We start from the raw sequence: 21,956 nt of genomic DNA on the forward strand, positions 1-21,956 counted from the left end.
CTGTTTCTCTCCACTAGGTTTCTTGTGGTTTAATAGCAGCTCCACAGCCCCCACAACTTCCTTTCTTATGGCATGTAATAGAGCATCTCCAACATACACATTAAAACTTAAGAGCAATTCAATAAGCTCTAGGTTCTCATTTTCAATTGCAATGAGAAGAGCAGTCCTTCCAAGGGGATCAATGCAATTGATATTAATTTTAAAATAAATTTCTGCCTCTTCCAGGGATTTCTTGACACTGGCATAATCCCCCTTCTCCACAGCATTCAAATAGGCTTTCTCCGATGGTGAGAGTTCAGATTCTGCTCTTACAATCCGAAGAGGGATGCGATCTCTGTAGGGAGCATTGACATTTCTTTTGTAGTAGAACTGAGCCATGTTTTATGCCATGTTATTTCTCTGAATCTGAAATCACACATGAAACACACAACACAAACCATAAAATTAGTAAGAAGGCTCTTATAAACTGCAAGACACCTTATTTGACATATTTAAAGCTTTTTGTTCATGCCAACATCAAATAAAATTTTGTTTTTAAAACAAATATTACATGCATTAATGTTTCACCTTCTGAAATTGCAAATTAGAATTGTAACTGTCACTCTATTTGATTTTTTTTAGCTATTTAGGAATGTATATTTAAAAGCTATAATCCAAATGGCATGCAAAGTGGTTGATGTCTGACAAATTATTTGAAATGTAACATGGAAGTGACTCATGTAGCATAATTAAACAGAAGACGGGTCTATGTATTTGTATGTATGTATTATAAGACAGCTGAGGATGTGTATACTTGCTGGCAGAATTCCTCAAAAATCAGAATCTACATTTGGAATGTAATCCCTCAGTTGAACCAGATCACAGTCTATTGTATCATGGGAGATTTCTGAATGATCAATTTGGCCATGAAGTCAACCAATTCAATATAAATTTATTAAACAACTACTGTGTGCAGAAGTGCTATAAAGTTCAGAAGAGATAAATCTCTATCCTCTTAAGGCATTTTTGAAATTGTAGATTACCATCACTTTTGAAAAATCATTTTCCAAAGTCTATAAAAATCAATTTGGGTGACACAATTTGTTTTGGCCCTGGCTACATTTCCTAATGGTATCTAACTTTGAAGTTAATCATTCTTTAAACTTCTAGTGTCATAACTTTTTCTTTTTCTCAAGTAAATTCACGACAGGAAATGCAAAATTGATGTTCTTGATGTTCTTAGTAAGCAAAGCAAGGTATCTATGATTTATCAAGGCAGATTGAAGTAATCTCATTTCCCAAAGAAAGGGAGTGGGTAGCAAAGGACTAAATCCATAGAGAGTAAATTATGACAAATTTCCCTTTCATCCCCTGATGTATCTTTTTAACTTCAGGACTATGATGAATTCATCAAAGTACAGAACCATTGAGCATAATGTAGGTACATTTTTATTCAATGCATTATTTTAAAATGCTAAGGTGATAGACCATTAAAATATTCCCCCAGATGATATCATCTTAAGATAATGTAACAGGAAAGATAGTCGTAGGAAACTACATGAGATTGTGATAATCATGAAGAGACAACTTTCCTCCACCATGTGGGCTTATATATGAATTATCCATTACATGCCAGTGGCAGCTATAGCTTATGAGGAAGAAAAGAAAGGGAAAGGCCTACCAACACTACTTTGGTGTTACTACATATCTCAGTGGTAGACCTTGAGCCACTCAAAGGGTTATTTTTTCTCAAGTCTCTCTCAACTTTTGCTTTATATCTTTCCTCCCTGCCCTGTTTATCAAGTTTTCTTGGAAACTCAGTTGCTGTATGTCTTCTGGAACTCTACCTTTACCTTTTAACTTTTGGATAAACTGACTGTTGTTTACTTTTTTAGGCCAGATGCTTCCTGTTATTACTTCGGACTTTCTTGTTCTGATTTTCTTCACCATCAGCTAGCTCACAGTTATGGCATTATGCTAAAATTCCAGTGAAGCCTCATTTCACGTGGCTGGGATAGAATGTTTTTGACCCACAGCCCCACTCTTATAGGTCAGTATAGGGTGTGTTTTATTCAAATATTTTCCTATCTCAATTTTGTTTTGTTAAAGCAAGATAACTGGTGGCTCATTTTAATAATAACTCACATTTTTATAGCTTTTATCTGGATATTCTTATGAAGTAGATCATAGAAGCATTATTGTCCACAGGTTACATGGAAAGTAAACAGAGTGTTTACATAACTTGTCTAGGTTCACAGAGATATTGAATTAAACTAAAAATTATCACCCTTTATTCCAGGAGAGTGCATCGTTGAATGTTTGACAATTTCAAAATTAGTGTATTAAAGATGTGATGTAATCACTATGATATGAAAAATGCATTCACAGAATTATTCTGTGTAGATTACTAAATTATATGATTATGTTGGAAATAATACGGATGTTTTAATTTCTTTTGCAGTAGCAGCATTAGAGACAGTATTACCTGTGTATAAAGTAAGAGGCGATACTTTGAATTGTGGTGATAATGTTCCCATTTCATTCATTTTTTGTTGTTTTGAACTTTCCGTAGTTAAACACTGTAGTGTTATCCTAAGGTGGGGCTTTTCATAAATAAAATCTTCAGTTATAACATTAACTGATGTTGAAATAATGTTCAGTGATATTGAAGATAATTATCCCTTTCTTGTAATTTTTATGTTATCTCTTCCTGCAATGCTTATGTATCCTGCATATTGTCTCTTTTGATCACTGAATTCAGCGTTCCTTAATTAAATAAATCCTGCATTCGTGGTCAATCATTGACGTTGGTTGGCATAAGGAGCTTTATATAATAAAGTAAAAATGCTCCTCCCCTCATTTTTTTCCCATTTTAGTCTATTTACATATACTCTACTTCTTACTGAATTCAAATAAATTATTAAGTGCTTACTATATGAAAGTCATTCTGCTAGGCACTGGGAATACAAATCTAAAAGAGTAAAATATGTTTCCTGTTCTCAATGAACATAATTCTATCTGGTGGGGAGAGGAAAAGACTTTAATGTTTATGAAAATACATATCATACAAGGTAGGATATGAGAGGGTCAGTTTGGAAAAATGAAGAGAAGAAAGAAATCATTTTACCCCAGTGGGGATAGGAGTAGGCATTGAAGTCTTTAGGGAGGAAGTGACATCTAAATTGGATTATAAAGAAAAGGACTGACTTTAATAGCTTCCTATACTTAGAGTTGAGAATAAGGCCAGATAATCTATCTCCTTCCTCCCTGTCTTGCCGTGTCTTGGAGCCATTAATGCTTTCTTCAAGGGACCTTTCTTGATGCACCCAGTGAACTCTGACCAAATTTCCATGTATTCATTTTATGTGTGTGTGTGTATGTGTGTGTGTGTGTGTGTGTGTATGTATACTGTATTTACTTATCAATGAACATGTTGTATCCCTGCAGTAGAATTTCAACTCCTTGAGGGCATACATCCTAACTTGTGTGTGTATATACACACATATACATATGCATGTATGTATCCAAAATCACAGCCCATATTAGATGCTTAATAAGTTATTTTGATTGCTTTATATGATTATTGGGATTCGTGAGATGATATTGGTACAAGAAGCATTATGTGATAAAAAATGAATAAGTATTTAAATGGCTCTTCTTCTGAGCTTAGGGGTAGCAAGGTGGAGAAGTGGATATAGTACTGGGGTTGGAATCAAGAAGATGAATCTTCCTGAGTTCAAATCTGGCTCCAGACCTTTACTAGCAGTGTGACCCTAGGCAAGTTGCTTAACTCTGTTTGCCTCAGTTTCCTTATCTATAAAATGAGTTGGAGAAGGAAATGGAAAACCACTCCAGTAACTTTGCCAAGAAAACCCAAATGATATCATAGAGAGTTGGACACAGCTAAAATGACTGAATAACAGCAAAAATTTCTTTGCTTTAATATAGGGGATTTAGTAGTGGTAAAACAACAAATACATAGAAAATAAGTAAAGGAGCAAAATATATCTTGCAATGACATAAACAAAAAAAAAAAAAAAAACCAAAGAATCTCATAGTTGGAAAGGCTACCTAGTCTGAACCACTATAATATAATAATCTCTCCTAAAACTCTTCAACATGAGGTTGTGCAACATTCCCTTGAATGCCTGTAGTAAAGACCTCCAGTGGAAGCTACTTCTTTGTGCCTGATTTCACATCATCCTCGTAATGTCTGTCAACTAGGCTTTTGAATGTATGGCAAGATAGTCCATAGGACTTCGCATCATCCCAGTCATGCGGGAAATGATGCAAAGGTGCTGGGCATTCCACTTCACCTTTCAATGCCTATTTCTCTGAGTATAGTTAAGAACACTCATTAATGGAGGTAAGGATTAGTGGAAATAAAAGGGCAAGAGTTAGTAATTAAAGAATAAATGTAGAGAGACTTTGGATAACCTCATACTAATTTTTTTTCTATTCTCCTAGATTTGGGCAAAAACATCTAGTAAGAATGTAAATGTTAACAACACACAATTACCATATACAACAACCCTATATGGTTTAAGCTTTTTTTTTAAGGGTGAAATGCTAGGATTATATGGAAAATAAATATCTACTGATAATAGATTATCATGTTGCTTATGAAAAAATTAATTCATTACCTACATCATTTACCTCTTCCTGCTATATAGCAATCTTGTAGTGATCTTCAAAATGAAATTAGCAAAAGGGGACATCAAATTTGAAGATTTTAAACCTGAGAAATATATAGCGAAGAGTTCTGATAAGGGTGATTGGATTCCAAAATTGACTTTCATTTATCAGCAATTGCAGAAATGCTACAGGATGGAGAGTTTGGGAAAATAAACCATTTGGTACATTCTGTAGCTTGACCTGAAAAGTGGAAACAAAAGACTCGTCCTCAGGTTGGCAGCCTTATGATACACTTTGTGAAGGGAGAAGGGGTCAAGAAATTCAATTCCACCCATACAGCATTTAGGGCTTTCTTTAAACTTTTCTCTCTATGAGAAATTGACTAGCACCTCAGTTGGATGCACCTTCAGAATTGCTGCAACGAACTATGTTTTAGGGCAGTTTGTCTTTTAACGGAATAGGAGCAAGGCTGAAATTCTATTTCATATAAATGTAATGTAAAATTGCTTTTACCTATATGTGATGGGATAGAAAAGGGCTTCACCTTATAAATAAACATAGTAGAAACTACAAAAGTCTGATAATCAATAGGATAATTAATGGTTGATACAATTAATGTAAAAGATAGAATACATTTTCCCTATTTGGGAAGATTTATTTTTAAATGAGGGAAATGAATGCAAAGATAATGGATGAACATCAGAGACAGATTGCTGGACTTGGAGTCAACAAGACCCCGAATTTAATCCTACCTCATGAACTGTGTGACCTTGGGCAAGATATTTAAGCTTTGTTTGGTTCAGCTTTCTCATCTGTAAAATGGGTTTAGTAATAATACCTATCTCACAGGTTTATTATGAGTAGAAAAATGGGGGAGTATACGTAAAGTGCTTTGCAAATCTTAAAAACATAAACGTTAACAACAACAATAATGAATTATTTTTATCAGGATGCAACATATTTCAAACAATGGCTTGGATCCAAGAGCATCACTGAAAGCAGTTGTGACTGAAAAAGTAGACCTTCATTGTAAAGATTACAAGAGATAACTGATGACACCCCTATCTTGTATAAATGGAATCAAAAAAATACTCAAAAGAGTTGCACAACCTTGGCTAAGTTCTTTATGTCGGAGGTAATCAAACTGTTTGTGTGACCCCTTTGGCAAACTGGTAAAAGACAATTATCAAAAATATTTGAAAAAATAAAAAAAGACAAGCTCATAGACCCCAGGTTAAGAATCTCTATAGATGGTTTGTAGAAGGGTCCAAGAGGAAAACTTACAGGAATGTCATAGCCAAGTCTCAAAACTCACAGGTTAAGGAGAAAATATTGTAAGTGACAAGGGAGAAAATAAGAATTTAAATACCATAGAAATACAATCAGAATTTCATAAGACCTAGCAGCTTCTACTTAAAATACTGTAGGTCTTGGAACATTATATTTCAAATAGCAAACAAGCCGAGATTGCATCCAAGAATAACTTACCTACCAAAGTTAAGTATAATCCTGATTGAAAAAAAAATGGACATTTGACAAACTTAAAGATGTTCAGATATTTGTAACAAAAAGACCAGAATTCAATGGAAAATTTGATATAAAAGATCCAGAAGAAATGTAAGGAAAACATTAGACTAATTATAAGGCACTTACAAAGGTCAAACTGTTAACTTCTTATATCTGTGAAAATGTTATCAGTTTTCTTAAAATTGTCATCATTACTAAGGTAGTTTGAAAGAAAGGGTGGGGCTGAGTTGTATATGATGGGGTGAGTCTAAAAAACAAAATTGGGTAGGAAAAAGCTAAAAGAGAGCAATTATAAAAATGGGGTGTGAAAGGAAGAACTAATACAGAGGAAACAGGTGGGGGGTGGAGGGCTGGTAATGTTTTAACCTTGCTGTCATCTGGTTTGAAAAGGAACAATGTATACATATGGAAGGGTGTAGAAGCCTTCTGAACATGTAGAGAGGTGAGAAAACTAGGGGACAGGGTAGGAGAGGGACTTTTAGATTGGTATTTGGGAGAGTGGGAGAGAGGGTAGAGGGGACTCATGGAAGGGTGGGTTGATGGGGAGTGGGGCTTTGGGGGAGAAGATAAAATAACAGGAATAGAGTAAAAAAGAGGCTGAGAAAGAAAATAGTAAAAATAAGATGGAAGGAAATTCACAAATAGTAATTATAACTTTGAATGTAAATAGATATTTATAGCAGCTCTCTTTGTGGTAGCAAAGAACTGGAAATTTCAGGGATCCTCATCAATTAGGGAATAACTGAACAGGTCATGGTATATGGTTGTGACAGAATTCTACTGTGCTATAGGAAATGATGAGATCAATGATCCTAGAAAGGCATATAAGACTTACATGAAATGGTGAAGATCAAAGTGAGCAGAGCCAAGAGAACATTGTATACAGTAACAACAATATTGTATTAAGAATTCTTTTGAGTGACTAAGTCATTTTGACTATTATAAAATATACAAATTAAAAATAAAGGACACATAAAGAGAAAGAACTGATAAATAAAGTATGTATAAAATAATTTTGAACATATATACCTATTTGTATATAATGGAAGCCATGTCTAGGGCAGGATGCAGGGGGAAAGAAGAAAAAAAAACTTTACATGATAACTTTGTTATATATTTGGAAGGAATAGTAAGTTATGCATGGTGGATATGCAGTTTCTTATGCAATCATCTTTTTTATTGTACTATGTTATAGAAATTCTTGCTTTATTCCATAATTTAAAAATTAAAAGAAAAAAGAAGAGTGTGGATTCATCACACAGAAGTAGAAGTTATGACTAGGATATAAAATAAATTTCTGAAAGCACTGTTCATATCAACAAAGTAAGAGAGATAAAAGTGTTGAAGTGTAAGTAGGAAAAGAAAATGAACTGTTGACACATCCACATTAAATGCATAATTTACAAATACGAAACTGATAACAATAGAGTCTGTGACTGACTGGCCCAAAGTTACATATCAAAAAAATTGTTGATTTGGACATTAAACAGTTATTTCTGCATTCACTGATCTTCTTAAGATTCCTCTATAAGACACCAACCATTTAGAAAAAAACTGAGTGATTTAATCAAGCATCATGTCACTTATCTTTGTCAAACATATCATCTAGATCAAGTGTTATTATTCTGGGGTCCATGAATTTACAAACAAAAAAAATCTGATAACTGTTTCAAGATAATTGTTTTCCTTTGTAACATTATGTATTTTATTATATTCATTCAAAGAAGGTATTCTGAGAAGTAGTCCACAGAGTTCACCAGATTGCCAGAGGAGTCTAACATAAACAAACAACATACACACACACACACACACACACACACACACACACACACACCATACACAAATAAAAAACTTCTTATCTAGAAAATAATGTGTGAGTGCTTGAATTATTGATTTTTCTTTTGAATATTTGGTACTGGACAGCTATGGAAATATTTGTGGAGTCAAAAGTTACAAAGGTAATGTTATTTAATCTACTACTTCATTTTGGTCTATACTGTGCTTCTTCCTTAGTAGATAACTCTGCTTACCCTATCCTGGAAGAGGTAAAGTTTCAAGGAGAAAATTTAATAATCTTTACTGTCAAATGTGTCCCCTTATATTTAACCTAATGCTATGCCCCTTCTCATCTGTTATGGCAATATTGAAAATATAGAATAACCAATCGTGTGTGTGTGTATGTGTGTGTGTGTGTGTGTGTGTGTGGAGGGAGGGAGAAAGAGAGAGAGAGACAGAGAGAGAGAGAGAGAGAGAGCGCACAAGCAATACTAGAAGGTTGCTGCTTTTTTGTCCCCTTTCAGGATAAGTAATACTAATTTGGTGAAATTTTCCTTAAATCTCTTACTAGTGACCTTAGTAAGTGTCTGTATTAAAAAGAAAAATAAAATCACATAGACATGGTAGCTTCAATAGGCAGATCAAACAGATCTTTACATCTAAGGCAGTATGCTGTAGTGAGTAGAGTATTGGAATTAGAGTCAGAAAGACTTGGGTCCAAATCCCTCCTGAGACATTTATTAGCTATGTGACCCGGCGCAAGTCACTTAACCTCTCCATTTCCTCAGTTTCCTTATCTCTAAATGAGAGAGTTGGACTCAATGGCCTCTAAGGTCTCTTACAACTCTAAATTTATCTTCCTATGCTAGGTAATAAAAGAATTATGACTGAAGAAAATATAACTTGATTTTTAAGAATTCTTAATTCTATTCAAATAGTAGCTATTTGCTAATTGGGCTACACTAATGTACTCAAGTAGGGGCCTGTTACATGCTCCTGCTAATACTACAATATACTATATGTTGCTGCTTCAGATATTTGTCACTGTTCCTATACAATTAAATTCCTTATTATGCTATAGAACACATTATCTGGCACATAATGAATGCTTAATAAATGTTTGTTCAGTACTGACATATTATCATATAAAATGATGTATGACACATTCTTGATATCTTATCATATAAAAATTCTTATTGACATTTCATATAAAAATAGACATATGTTGCCCTAGAAAAGCAATATTTCTTCTCACAGGTTTTGTACAATCCTTGTTATCATCAGTGTGTTAGATTTTCTCTCTAACTGGTCCCTTGCAGCATTGTTATGCTTTGTGAAGAGGATGGGAGAAAAGCATCATCCTTGCCATCCTTGCCTTAACCCATAGCATTTATCATGGGTATAAATGTGGCCAGAAAACCTAGAACCATAAATAAGATGCATATATTAGTCGTTAGAAATGGAAATATGGACAGAAGTTTCTAGCTAACAAAGGAACATAAACATAGGAAAGGTATGTGAATAGGGGTCATTCATTCATTTGTTCAATAGATATGATATATTTGCTGAAATGTTTCTGTAGCTATATGATTCAATATGTTGATACATTGATGGATGTGTGATCTCAGTGATGTGGGTACTCTCTCCAATGCTGCAATTTGCAACCCATCCACACCTTGTCACCCTGTTGGTCTCACATCCATGTGCTCCCATAAATGCTCCCTCTCTTGATATTTTATAGGATCCAATGGAGTACATGGACTATCCATTTGTTAATACTTACTTTTGCTAATAGCCCTTCTTTTTTGATTCTAATTTTTCAACAATATTTTTACATCGCTTTTCCTGCCCAAGTATTTACTGGTAATATGCTGCAGTCTACTTATATCTACAATGTGACAACTTCCAGGAGCCAAGGTGGCAGAGTAAGCAGTAAATCTCTGTAGCTCTCCCATATTCACCTCCAAACAACCATAAAATAGTGCCCTAGAACAAATCCTGGAACAGCAGAATCAGTGGAAAGATGAGGTGGAGCAATGTTTTAGCCCAGGAGATTTAGAGGATGGGCAAGAAAGGTCTGTCTCACTTGGGTAAAAGGGGAATGCATTCCAGGACAGGAAGCCTCCTGCAAGCCAATAACAAGCCCTACCTCAGCAAACCAGCAGGAGATCCTGAGCCCCAGTGTGGTGGAGCAGGGAAACATCAACACCAGGGCCTGCTGTGTGCACAGTTCCCCTTAGCACAGCCAGGGGAACTGGCACTTCAGATGTATACTTCAGTATAGGCTCTGGCTAACAAGCACCCTCCAGTAGCCAGACCTCTACATGCTTCAGCGTAGTCCCAAGGAAATGCAGAAAAAACCCTACAAGGACTCAGTACACACCAGACTCCACCACTAGGACTCCAGCTCAGCACCATGTAAGTTGCTAGAAACCTACAGCCTCCAGCAGCACCAGCTATCCCTTACCCTACCCCCTCAACACAGCATTGGACATGAGAATCTTCTGTGGGCCTCAGGGCAACATCAGCATAGCACCAGGTAAATAGTCAGGACCTGGAGCCACTGATACAAGAAGCCTGAGACAGAGCAGAGAGCAAATTTAAAAGAAAGGAAACCCCTTCCCCCCCCCCCCCCAAAAAAAGATGAGCAAAAAACAACAACAACAACAACAACAACAAAGAATCTGACCATAAAAAGTCATTATGGTGACATGGCAGACCAGGAAGAGGACAACAATGTTAAAATGCCTATGGGCAAAACCATAAAGAAAAACAGGAAGTGGCCATTTAGGTGACCTATGGGAGAGAAATAGGCACTATACTTCCCTTCCTTCTCTCATCTCCCCCACTCCCAAATAACTCTCCTTGAGGGGTTTAGGTGGAACATTTTATTCTCTTTCAATATTTTCTGGAATCTGAATCTCTGTCAGATACTAGAATACATTGGGTTCTGTACAAATCTTTCATTTTTTAGATGACTCATAGGTCATTGCTAATTTCCTCACTAAATACGAACATACTTTTCACCAACATCACTTCTGAAGACATTTCACATTAGTTCTACAGAATTTTAGTGCTTGGTTGGTTAAGACTTGTTCTCATCCCACTGAAGGTATGTTATCTCTTACTTTAAGTGAAGTGGGGTGCCAACTCACTCCATCCTTACATAAAATGAATAAATACAAATATGTACAAAGCAGTTAAACACTAAGGAATTGGGGGGGGCAGCTAGCAGTGGGGAGGGTAGGAAATAGGAAAGTATTCATGCAGAAGTTGGTAAGTGAGTGGCTCAGAATCTATCAGATCAGGAGGGAGTACTTTTCAGTTCTGTGGAATATCAAATCCAAAGTCACAGAGATGGGAAATGAAGTAGTGTGTGTGAGGAATGGAAATAAAGTCATCTTTACTAGAATTCAAAATATAGCAGGTGGAATAATGTCCATGGGAGTTGGAAACATACGTTGGGGCCAGGCCATATGGTGCTTTCATAGTTTAAGACAGGAATTCATAGTTTATCCTAGAGCAATAAGAAGCCAATTGAATTTATTGAATAGCTGAATATTGAATTCAGCTTTTTGCTTAAGGAAAAGTACTTTGGTCACAATTTGCAGCATGAGCTAGAATGGGAAAGTTAGGGGTGGATGTCAATCAGAAAGCTCCTATAATAATGTAGGCAAAAGGTGAGGAGTGCCTCCATTAAGTTGGTAGCTATGTGAATGGAGAGGAGAGATTGAGAGATGTAATGAAGATGAAAACAGCAAGATTTGGCCACTGACTGAATATTTGGGGTGAAGAAAAGAAAGGAGTGCAGGATTATGCAGAATTTGTGAACCAGGATACTCTAAGTCAGGGCTTCTTGGACTTTTTCCACTTGCTACCCCTTTTCTGCATTTTAGCAGCATTCCTTGGCATTGCATGGCCTGAGGGCATGCACAGTGCAAAGTGGGCATGCTCTGTGTTCAGAACCAAGCTGCAGTAAAGTTGTGTGATGCAACAGGGTAAGTGCTGCCAGAAACACCTAGGATTCATCACATATTTGATTTATAATTAATTTTTGATCATTGTGTGTTTGGAAACTTTTTACTGTTGCCAAATTTTTCACCACCCTCTATGGGGTTGCAACCAACAGTTTAAGAAGTGCTGTCTAAGGAGGGTGGTGACTTTAATATAATTAGGGAAATTTAGAAGACAGCAGGTTTTTTTAAATTATTTTTGAATTACTGTTCATCATTCTATTTTTTTCCATGTGGATATTACACCAAACTTTTAAATGATTAAATATCTTAGGAAACTACAGTATTTTTATGGAGATTGATGCAAGCAAAGTCAGTATGACATCTAAAGAATCTCATTCTCTATGGAGAATCTTGATTTGATACAGATGGTACACCAAATTCATAAATTCTCATACACACATGCACACATAAAAACTTTGGTGAGCATATGTCTTCCTGCTTTAAGATTCAATTGATCAAATCAGAGTTTCATCAAACAAAGTTGCCTCCATTATACTGTCTATCAAGTAAGGTTGTATGATTTTAATATATGTATGAAAAATAGCTTTGTTCTGATGAACATATAGAAACATGTCTCCCTTAGGATGCCTCACCATTTACTTTCCAAAAACAAATATAATTCTTTAAAAGAAAAAAAAGTTTACTAATATCTGTGACTCTTTTGAAATATTAATGACAACTATGTGTAAATGAAGAGATGCAGCATAATAAAGTGCTGACCTCAGAGAAAGGAAGATGTGTGTTCAAGTCCTGTCTCTGATACATACTGACTGGTGATCCTGAACGAGTCATTTGACATTTCAGTTCCCTAGAAAATTTTGTAAGACCACATTTTTGAGAGATTCTTCATTGGGAGGTCCATATGTAAATGAAATCAGTGGTTTGGGACCCTCTCCTCCAGCCACGTTTCTTGAGGACGTATGAGGAAGTATGTCATTTTCTTTCTGACAGAGAGGTGATGGACACAAGGTGCAAAAACATATTGTTGGCCATCTATATTGTGTGACTTAATTTTGCTTGACCCCACTAATTTGCTCTAAGGCTTTATTGTTCTTTTCATTAATTGGGGGAACAGGAGGACAAGAAGGTGTTTTAACAATAGTGTTATCCCCAAAAAGGTTACTGAGATGTATTTTATAGTACTTGTAAATTTTATTAATAAATTTATTCATTTTTAGTTTTCAACATTTACTTCCACAAGATTTTGAGTTCTAAATTTTCACCCCATCTCGCCCCTCCTCCCACCCCAAGATGGAATGCATTCTGAATACCCCTTCCCTAGTCTGCCTTCCCTTCTATCTCTCCCCCCCTTCTCTTATCCCCTTCCCCTTCTATTTTCCTGTATGGCAGGATAGATTTCTGTACCCCATTTCCTGTATTTCTTATTTCCCAGTTGCATATGAAAACTTTTTTTTAAACATGTGTTTTTAAAACTTTGAGTTCCAAATTTTCTCCCTTCCTCCCTCCCCACCCACCCTCATTGAAAAGGCAAGCAACTTAATATAGGTTATACATGTGCAGTTATGCAAAATACTTCCATAGTAGACATGCTGTGAAAAACTAATTCTATTTCCCTTAATGCTATCTTGCCCTCCTATTTATTCTATTCTTTCTTTTGACCCTATCCCTCCTCAGAATTATTTGCTTCTGGTTACACCCTTTTCCAATCTGCCCTCCTCTCTATCATCCCCCTGCTCTTGTCCCCTTCCCCCCCTGTTTTTCTGTAGGGTAAGACAGATTTCCACACCCAATTGAGTGTGTGAGTTATTCCCTACTTAAGTCAAATCCTATGAGAATAAGATTCACTCATTCCCTCTCACCTTCCCCTGTTTTCCCTCCACTGTAAGAGCCTTTACTTTTCTGTTTTTTTTTTTTTTGGTGAGATAATTTGCCCTATTCTACCTCTCCCTTTCTCTTTCTCCTAGTATAATCCTCTCTCACCCCTTAATTTTATTCTCCAGATTTGACCCCTTCATCTTCAACTCACCCACATATAATACTTTCCCTCCAACTACCCTAATACTGAGAAAGGTCTTATGAGTTACAAATATCATCTTTCCATGCAGGAATGTAAACAGTTCAACCTTAATAAGTCTCTTGTGATTTCTCTTTCCTATTTACCTCTTCATGTTCCACTTGAGTCTTGTATTTGAAAGTCAAATTTTCTATTTAGCTCTGGTCTTTTCATCAAGAATGCTTTAAAGTCCTCTATTTCACTGAATGACCATTTTTTCCCTGAAGGATTATACTCAGTTTTGCTGGGTAGGTGATTCTTGGTTGTAATCCTATCTCCTTTGCCCTATGGAATATTATATTCCATGCCCTGTGGTCCCTTAATGTAGAAGCTGCTAAATTTTGTGTTATCCTGATTGTGTTTCCACAACATTTGAATTGTTTCTTTCTGGTTGCTTGTAATATTTTCTCCTTGACCTAGTAACTCTGGAATTTGGCTACAATATTCCTAGGAGTTTTCCTTTGGGCATCTCTTTCAGGAGGAGATTGGTGGATTCTTTCAATTTCTATTTTGCCCTCTGGTTTAAAATATCAGGGCAGTTTTCCTTGATAATTTCTTGAAAGATGATGTCTGGGCTCTTTTTTTTATCATGGCTTTCAGATAGTCCAATAATTTTTAAATTCTCTCTCCTGGATCTATTTTCCAAGTCAGTTGTTTTTTCCAATGAGAGAGATATTTCACATTGTATTCTAATTTTTCATTCTTTTGGATTTGTTTTACAGTGTCTTGATTTCTCATAAAGTCACTAGCTTCCAATTGCTCTATTCTAATTTTTAAGGAAGTATTTTCTCCATAAATACTTAAGGAAGTATTTAAGGAAGTAATCTTTTGGACTTCCTTTTCCATTTGACCAATTTTGCTTTTTAGGGCATTCTCCTCATTGGCTTATTGGACCTCTTTTGCATTTGGGTTAGGCTATTTTTTAAGATGTTATTTTCTTCAGTATTTTTTTGGGTCTCCTTTAGCAACCTGTTGACTTGTTTTTCATGATTTTCTTACATCACTCTCATTTCTCTTCCCAGTTTTTCCTCTATTTCTCTTACTTGCTTCTCAAAATCCCTTTTGAGCTCTTCCAAGACCTGGGACTGATTCATATTTTTCTTGGAGGCTTTGGATATAAGAGCTTTGACTTTGTTGTCTTCTTCTGGTTGTATGTTTTGATCTTCTTTGTCACCAAAGTAAGATAATATAGTCTGACTGTTTTTGTGCTGCTTACACGTGATCCTGGCCAATCACTTGAGTTTTAAACTCTTTGTTAAGGTAAGAGTCTGCTTCCAATGTGGAGAATGTACTGTCCCAAGCTTTGGGGTTTGTACAGCTATTTTCAGAGCTACTTCTAGGGACTTGTAAATTTTCAGTTCTTCCAAGGTGGTATGATAAAGGGCGAGGTGTTTCCTCTCCACAGCCACAACAAGCTCCACCACTCCAGCACTCCTCCTTGCCCCAGGACTGCCCCTAAGAACTGTGATTCAGATCCAAGTACGGGCTAAGCAAGAGATTCCTGCCTCAGCACTGGAAAAGAGATCCCTGAAATCCCCCTCTGATCATACACTTGATTCCCCCTCAGTCTGTGGACTGGAAGCTCAGGAGGCAGCTGCTGCCCTCATGGTGGCTGAGACCTAGCTTCTTCTCTCACCGCAGTCACAGACTTTTCCCATTGACCTTCTAAGTTGTCTTTGGTGTTTGTGGGCTGAGAAGTCTGGAAACCACCACCACTGCCCACCATTCAGTCCTCTGAGGCCTGCTCCAGGCTTGCTGCAGCCTGCGCGCCTAGGCTGAGCTGCGCTCCTCTCCCTGCCCGGAGCGATATACCTTTCTGATCAACCATTCAGGCTGTCTTTGGCTGGAAATTTGTTTCACTCTGTCTTTTTGTGGGTTCTGCTGCTTTAGAATTTGTTTAGAGCCATTTTTATAGGTATTTGGAAGGGTTTAGGGGAGAGCTCAAGCAAGTCACTGCCCCCTTGAGATATATTTTTTCAATGTAAAGAAGAAAACAGAAGGAAATTCAAAAAAGATTACAAATAAGTTCGAGAGCTTTGAAATTGAAATCTGGAATTTATTATAGACTTTTTTTAAAAAGCAAGCACTGAGAAATGGTGGTTTATGGTTTCATATAGAATTCTCTTTTTTATGCTGTTCTGTGAATGGAAATAATTTTTGGAAGGGTGGGTATAAGTTCACAAAATTTAAAAAGATTAAAAAAGAGGCCTATTATTGAGCAATAGGGCCTTGGTTGAAATATCACCTCTGCTTCTTATGAACTGTGTGACCTTGTTTAAGTCAATTAGCCTTTGTGATTCAGTTTTCTCCTATACAAGATGGCCTTTAAGGTTCCCATTCAATTTTAGATATGAATATTTGATTCAGCATGTGTACTGAAGGATGAAACTGGAAGGACAATGATCTAACAAAAAATGTAAAATATTTGTGAAGATTTCAATGACAAACTATATTTTCCATCAATGACAGTAGGGCTGCCATAATTGGACTGTAACATTATAGGCCCTGATATGCTACATAATGAAATAGAAATGTCATTAAGGAAAACAAAGAGGAGAAGAGCAGTTGGACTAGGATGAGCATACATCAAGGCATCATATTCAAGGAAAACTCAAGACCAAACTCAGAAGAAAACAATGAGTTGAAAACATCTCTAAGAAAAGTCTCAGTGAAAAATGCAGGTTGGACACAAATCCAACAAGAATTCCTAGAAGAACTAAAAAAAAAAGAGAGAGAGAAAATGGTTTTAAAAATCAAATAAGAATGGTAGAGGAAAATTGGGAAAAGAAGTGAGAGCAATGCAAGAAAATTATGAAAAAAAGAATTAACAGACTGCTAAAAGAGGCACAAAAAATACTAAAGAGAATAATTCCTTAAAAATCAGAATTGGCCAGATAGTAAAAGAAGTAAAAAAAAAAATCACTGAAGAAAATCAATGTAAATAGCATTCATTAGATAGCATTTATTGAACATTTTTTGTTATCTGCTACATAATATATATTACTTAACCTTTGCTTCTTCTCCTGTAATAAGTCTAAAACATTCTGTAATAAACCCAGAAAACTATTTTATTTTTCATTGCTTTCCACGTAAATTTAAAGACAAACATTTTAGTTCTATGTTGTCATTTTGCAGTCTTTAACAATTCTTTTTTTCTATTTATTCTAATTAGAATGTATAACCCATGAAAGCACTGAAGTGTTCTTAACCCCAACACTTATTCACAATGATGAGTTTTGTCCCCAGAGCTTAGCTAGCTACATCTGCTCCTCAGGGTATAAGAAGTACTTCATGGAGGTGAAGGTTACCTTTAATGACATCAGTTTAAGTCCCACATTTGTGTTTCCCTCCAAATGTATCAGTTGAGAGTCCTTCAGTTAGCCAGCCTTAACTAACTTTCAAAAGAGTATTATCTAAAGTGGTACATTTCTAAGAGGGAACACAAAATGTTCCTTTAAAAGTCTGTGACATACTCTTCCCACAAGTACATACAGACTCCAGGGGAAAGTGGAATCAATGTTTAATAAGTTTTTCATCCTTTCCTTCAAATTATTTTGAAGGAAAATTATTTTGAAATTATTTTCTTCATCTCCCTTCCCCAAGAACCTAGGACTCTGCCTTTGGAACTACTCTTATTTCTGCTTGGTGAGATTTTACTTTATCTTATTAAGAACCAAGATTCCATGTCACTTCTCAGCCACCATATCCAAACTGTGCCTGCTACACAGGTTTGCTAGCTGCTTGCCCCATCCCTCACTTCATATGTTGCCTTTTTTTCTAAAAGAATCTAAGTTCCTTAAGGACTGAGACTGGCTTTCTTGCTTATATTGGTATCCTCAGTGTTTTGATAGAGAAATGCATACTAAATATTTTATATTTTTATTTATCCATCCATCTATCTGTCTATCTGCCTATCTTCAGGATCTAAAAAAAAAAACATAAACCTACAAACAACTTAAAAATAGAACAAAATGTTAATGTAAAGAAGTCACTGATCTATTTATTTGTTTAGGGGCACCTGTTATTCTAAAGACATTAGCAATAGTGAAAAAAATCAAAATAACTACTATGAAGAGATACAAAAATACAATTCTCCTCCATACTTCTTTCAGTTTGAACCTTAAATATTGACTTTAACTTTGGAGCAGTTGTGTCAAACACAAATAAAAAGGGGACCACTAATTGGTCTATAAGAATACCTGCAGGCAGCATATTGACTTAGAAAACCACATATTAACACTATTTATGTTCTACTGTATTTTTATTTATTTTGTCAAATAAATATTTGTTAAATAGATATTTCACCAATTACATTTTAATCTGGTCAGCATTGGGGAGTGTTGGCTGTGTTTGACACCTCTACTATAGTGATTAATCCATTTACTTGTGAAAAACAATTTTTCCCCTTAAATGAACATACTTGTACATGTTTGATCCATTTCGTAGCTTGCCATGAAATAAATTCACTTTTGTAAAGATTCCCAAAATAAATTCATTGGCTGTGTCATGTATTTATATGGCTTGTATTAATGACATTTGTCTAATTGACATCCTGATCAATTTTTAGCTTTTATTTTCCTTTGCCCAATTTCTTTTGTCACTGTCTTTATTATTTTGTCTGTTTCATTATAATTTGTTTTCCTTTATGCTGTGTACTAAGCCAAATATTTCAGCCCTTATAATTACAAAATTATGAACTCCCAGAATATGTGTATGTATACTGACATATCTTGTTTCCTTTCATTTCATTCTTCACTTGTTTATAAAATTCTTCAAAATTGTATGGTTTCATAATATTGATATTACAATATAAATTGCATACCAATGAGGGAATTCATTTTCTTTATATGTATATTTTACAAAGAATTTGTTTTTCTTTTCTTTTTATTTTCCAAAGGAGAAGGAGTAGGATTGAAAATAGATTTCTGTTAATTAAAAAAAATGGAGAAGTGGGGGTTGCTACAGATATGGCATTTTGAATGAAGTCACTACATTGTTAGTTTTGCTTAATTGTTTTATTTGGTTACAAAAGACTTCTCAAGGGGCAAGCTAAACTGTAGGTATTAGTAATGTAGAAAGCTAAAATATAATGTAAAAATAAAACACATCAATAAACCTTTCTTTTAAAGAATTAAAAAGAGGGTGTCCTGACCCAAAAGGGAAAGGGAGAAAAGACCATGGGATAGAGTCCCCCAGGGAAGTGATAGAACATGTTCCACTGCAAATGTGATATTTTCATTAAAAATTCACATTCCTGGAAATCAAGTCTTGAGAATTCTTGAGAAGGTAAGGAATAAAAAAAAGGGCATAGGGTTTTTAAAAGGATCATTGTAAATTAATCCTACTGAAATAATAGAATATATAGAATATATATATATATATAAGAGAATACATATATATATGAGAAATATAAAACAAACTGAAAATTAGAATAAATTTAGACTCATTTTAAAATATGTGAGGGATACTCTCTTCTGTATATGGGAGAACCACTCAGCTGAATCTAAACATTAGAGAAAAAGGAATAGGGAAGCATTTTTCTTTTTCTTGGTTTATCAGACAGTATTCTGTTAATTAATTACTGAAAAAGCTGTATCTGTGAGATAGGCAACCCAGAGGTAGAATCATTGATGGACTAGGTGTCACAAGACCTTAACTCTTATACCAACTAGATTATGAATTAGCTTCTTCATGACCTAAAAGCCACTTAACTCTCATAGTAGTTTAATGAAAGCATCCAATAAGATGGTCTTGAAGATCTTTTTGAGTCCTATGATTCTATTATTTTTTCAAACCAAGCTACTTGAATAAAAGCCTTCCCACTCTGTGTGCTTAAGGGTCTGTCATGCACCAGTTGTCTCTTTACTGTTACAATTTGGGTTACTAAGAAGAGTTAAAGGCACTATTGTGAAACTAAATTACCTAATTAGATCGAAAAGCCTGGGGTGAATACTTCCAAATGCTTTTGTTTTACTTGAAAGACTGAGAAATCATATTCTCAAAGGAAATTAAAATAGTAATAAAAACCTCTTAAGTTATTATTTATAAACCTTTCCTTTCTTTAATTTTGTGTATGTTTTTTAGGGAATAAACCACACCCCAAACCATGAACTACAGAAAATTCTAAGAGGCCACACATAAAAAAAGAGAAAAATTGAAGGTTCCAACTTTTCACAAAAGAAATGGCTAACAGGGGGCAGCTAGGTGGTGCAGTGGATAGAGCACCAGCCTTGGAGTCAGGAGTACCTGAGTTCAAATTCGGTCTCAGACACATAACACTTATTAGCTGTGTGACTCTGGGCAAGTCGCTTAACACCAGTTGCCTCGCCTAAAAAAAAAAAAAAAAGCTAACAATAATTCTTTTTAAAACGGGTGGGTGGAGATGATCACAAACAATAGAATAGGAAATTTTATTTGCTTGAAATTGAAAAGTTTTTGCATGAGTAAAATCAGATCAATGAAAATTAGAATAAGAAATGGAATGATCAATTGGGGAAAATCTTTGCATCAAATATCTCTGATAAATGTTTGATGCATCCAAGTTATATCGGGAATGAATGTAACTATCTAAGTTCAAGAGCCATTCCACAGTAGATAAATGGTCATAGGATATGAATAAACAATTCTCAAAGGAAGAATTGGAAATTGTAAACAACCATGTGAAAGATTGTTTCAAATCGCTAAAAGTAAGAGAAAACCAAATGAAAACAACTCTGAGGTTTTACCTCATAACCAGATCATTGGCAAAGATAATGAAAGAATGAGAAAGTCAGCGTTGGAGATGCTGTAGTAACATAGGCACTAATGTACTTGATGGAGATATGAATTGATCCAACATATATGAAAATAATTTGTAAATAAATAAGAGAGTAACTAGATCGTTCGGCATCTTAGATCCAGGCATTTCACTGCTAGGCATATGTCATAGACAGAAACAAAGATCTCATACATAACAGAATTTTCTTGGTAGCATTTTCTGTGGAAGCAAAGAAATGGAAACAAGTGTCTGTCCATCAAAAGGGGCATAACAGAATAAAATATAGCATATCATTAGTTTGGAATATTATTGACATGTAAAAAAGAAAGAAAATAAAGAATTGTGAAAAGCATTGGATGGCTCATATGAATTAATACAGAGCTAAACAGAATGAGGAAAATAATATGTACAATGACTACAAAAATATAAATGAAAAGTTATAAAATTAGCAGAATGCTATGTAATGACAACAAATGATCCTGACTAAATAAAATGTATGAGAAATGAACTTCCTTTCATTGGTGAGATAAATGCTATGCGCGTGGAATGTTGTATTTGCTGTCAAATGTGGTCAGTGTATTTAGTTGGCTATATTTATTTATTTTTCCTTTGTAACTGATAAAGATTGGTGGGTGAGCATAGGCGTGCAGAGGGTAAAGGCGATAGAGGTGATAAATATATTCAGAACTGTGCTATCAAAACAAAAGATATTAATAAATCTTTAAATTGTATAAAGAAAGAAAATGCATCAGATATATGTAACCAATATTGAAACTAGGTAGGATTCTTTACTAAGGTATATAATTAATAAATACTTCATTTTATATTCATGTATTCATCTTTTAGAAAACTCCAATTTCATTAACTAGGTATCAGCAATTTATACTTCAGAACTATTAAACATGTTATAAGAATTATTCCTATTCAGGTTCACAAAACATTTTACATATGCTTTCACAGTGAGCTATATTTTATATGTGTATATATATATGTACATATATAAAAGCATATTATACATATAGCACTATAGTATTCACTGTGACAGTGCAAATTTAGCAGAAAGCCATAGTCCCTTGCTATTAGTGAGTTTATAATTTGATGAGGCAGACCAAGATTAGCCTAATAACTTGCCTAGTAACTCCTGGGGAGCTAGCTATTGGCAAAGATGGAAGCAGAATTAGGAAGCAGAATTATGTCCATGTGCCATGGACATAAAGTGTCAGACAGGGCCTCATACTCAGAGGCTAAATCC

At 35.1% G+C, this 21,956-nt stretch overlaps 1 protein-coding gene across 1 annotated transcript in view; it reads right to left on the reverse strand.

The window, feature by feature from the left end:
• The window catches only part of TRPC4 (transient receptor potential cation channel subfamily C member 4), a 225,919-nt gene that overhangs the window by 174,923 nt on the left and 29,040 nt on the right, over positions 1 to 21,956 (reverse strand). The window contains 1 exon segment of the mRNA XM_027856922.1: positions 1 to 405. Coding sequence (XP_027712723.1) covers positions 1 to 378 — 378 coding nt within the window. The 5' untranslated portion in view covers positions 379 to 405.

The sequence above is a fragment of the Vombatus ursinus genome, unplaced genomic scaffold (genome assembly GCF_900497805.2).
Source record: "Vombatus ursinus unplaced genomic scaffold, bare-nosed wombat genome assembly UNPS02011700.1, whole genome shotgun sequence".
Classification (NCBI taxonomy): domain Eukaryota; kingdom Metazoa; phylum Chordata; class Mammalia; order Diprotodontia; family Vombatidae; genus Vombatus; species Vombatus ursinus.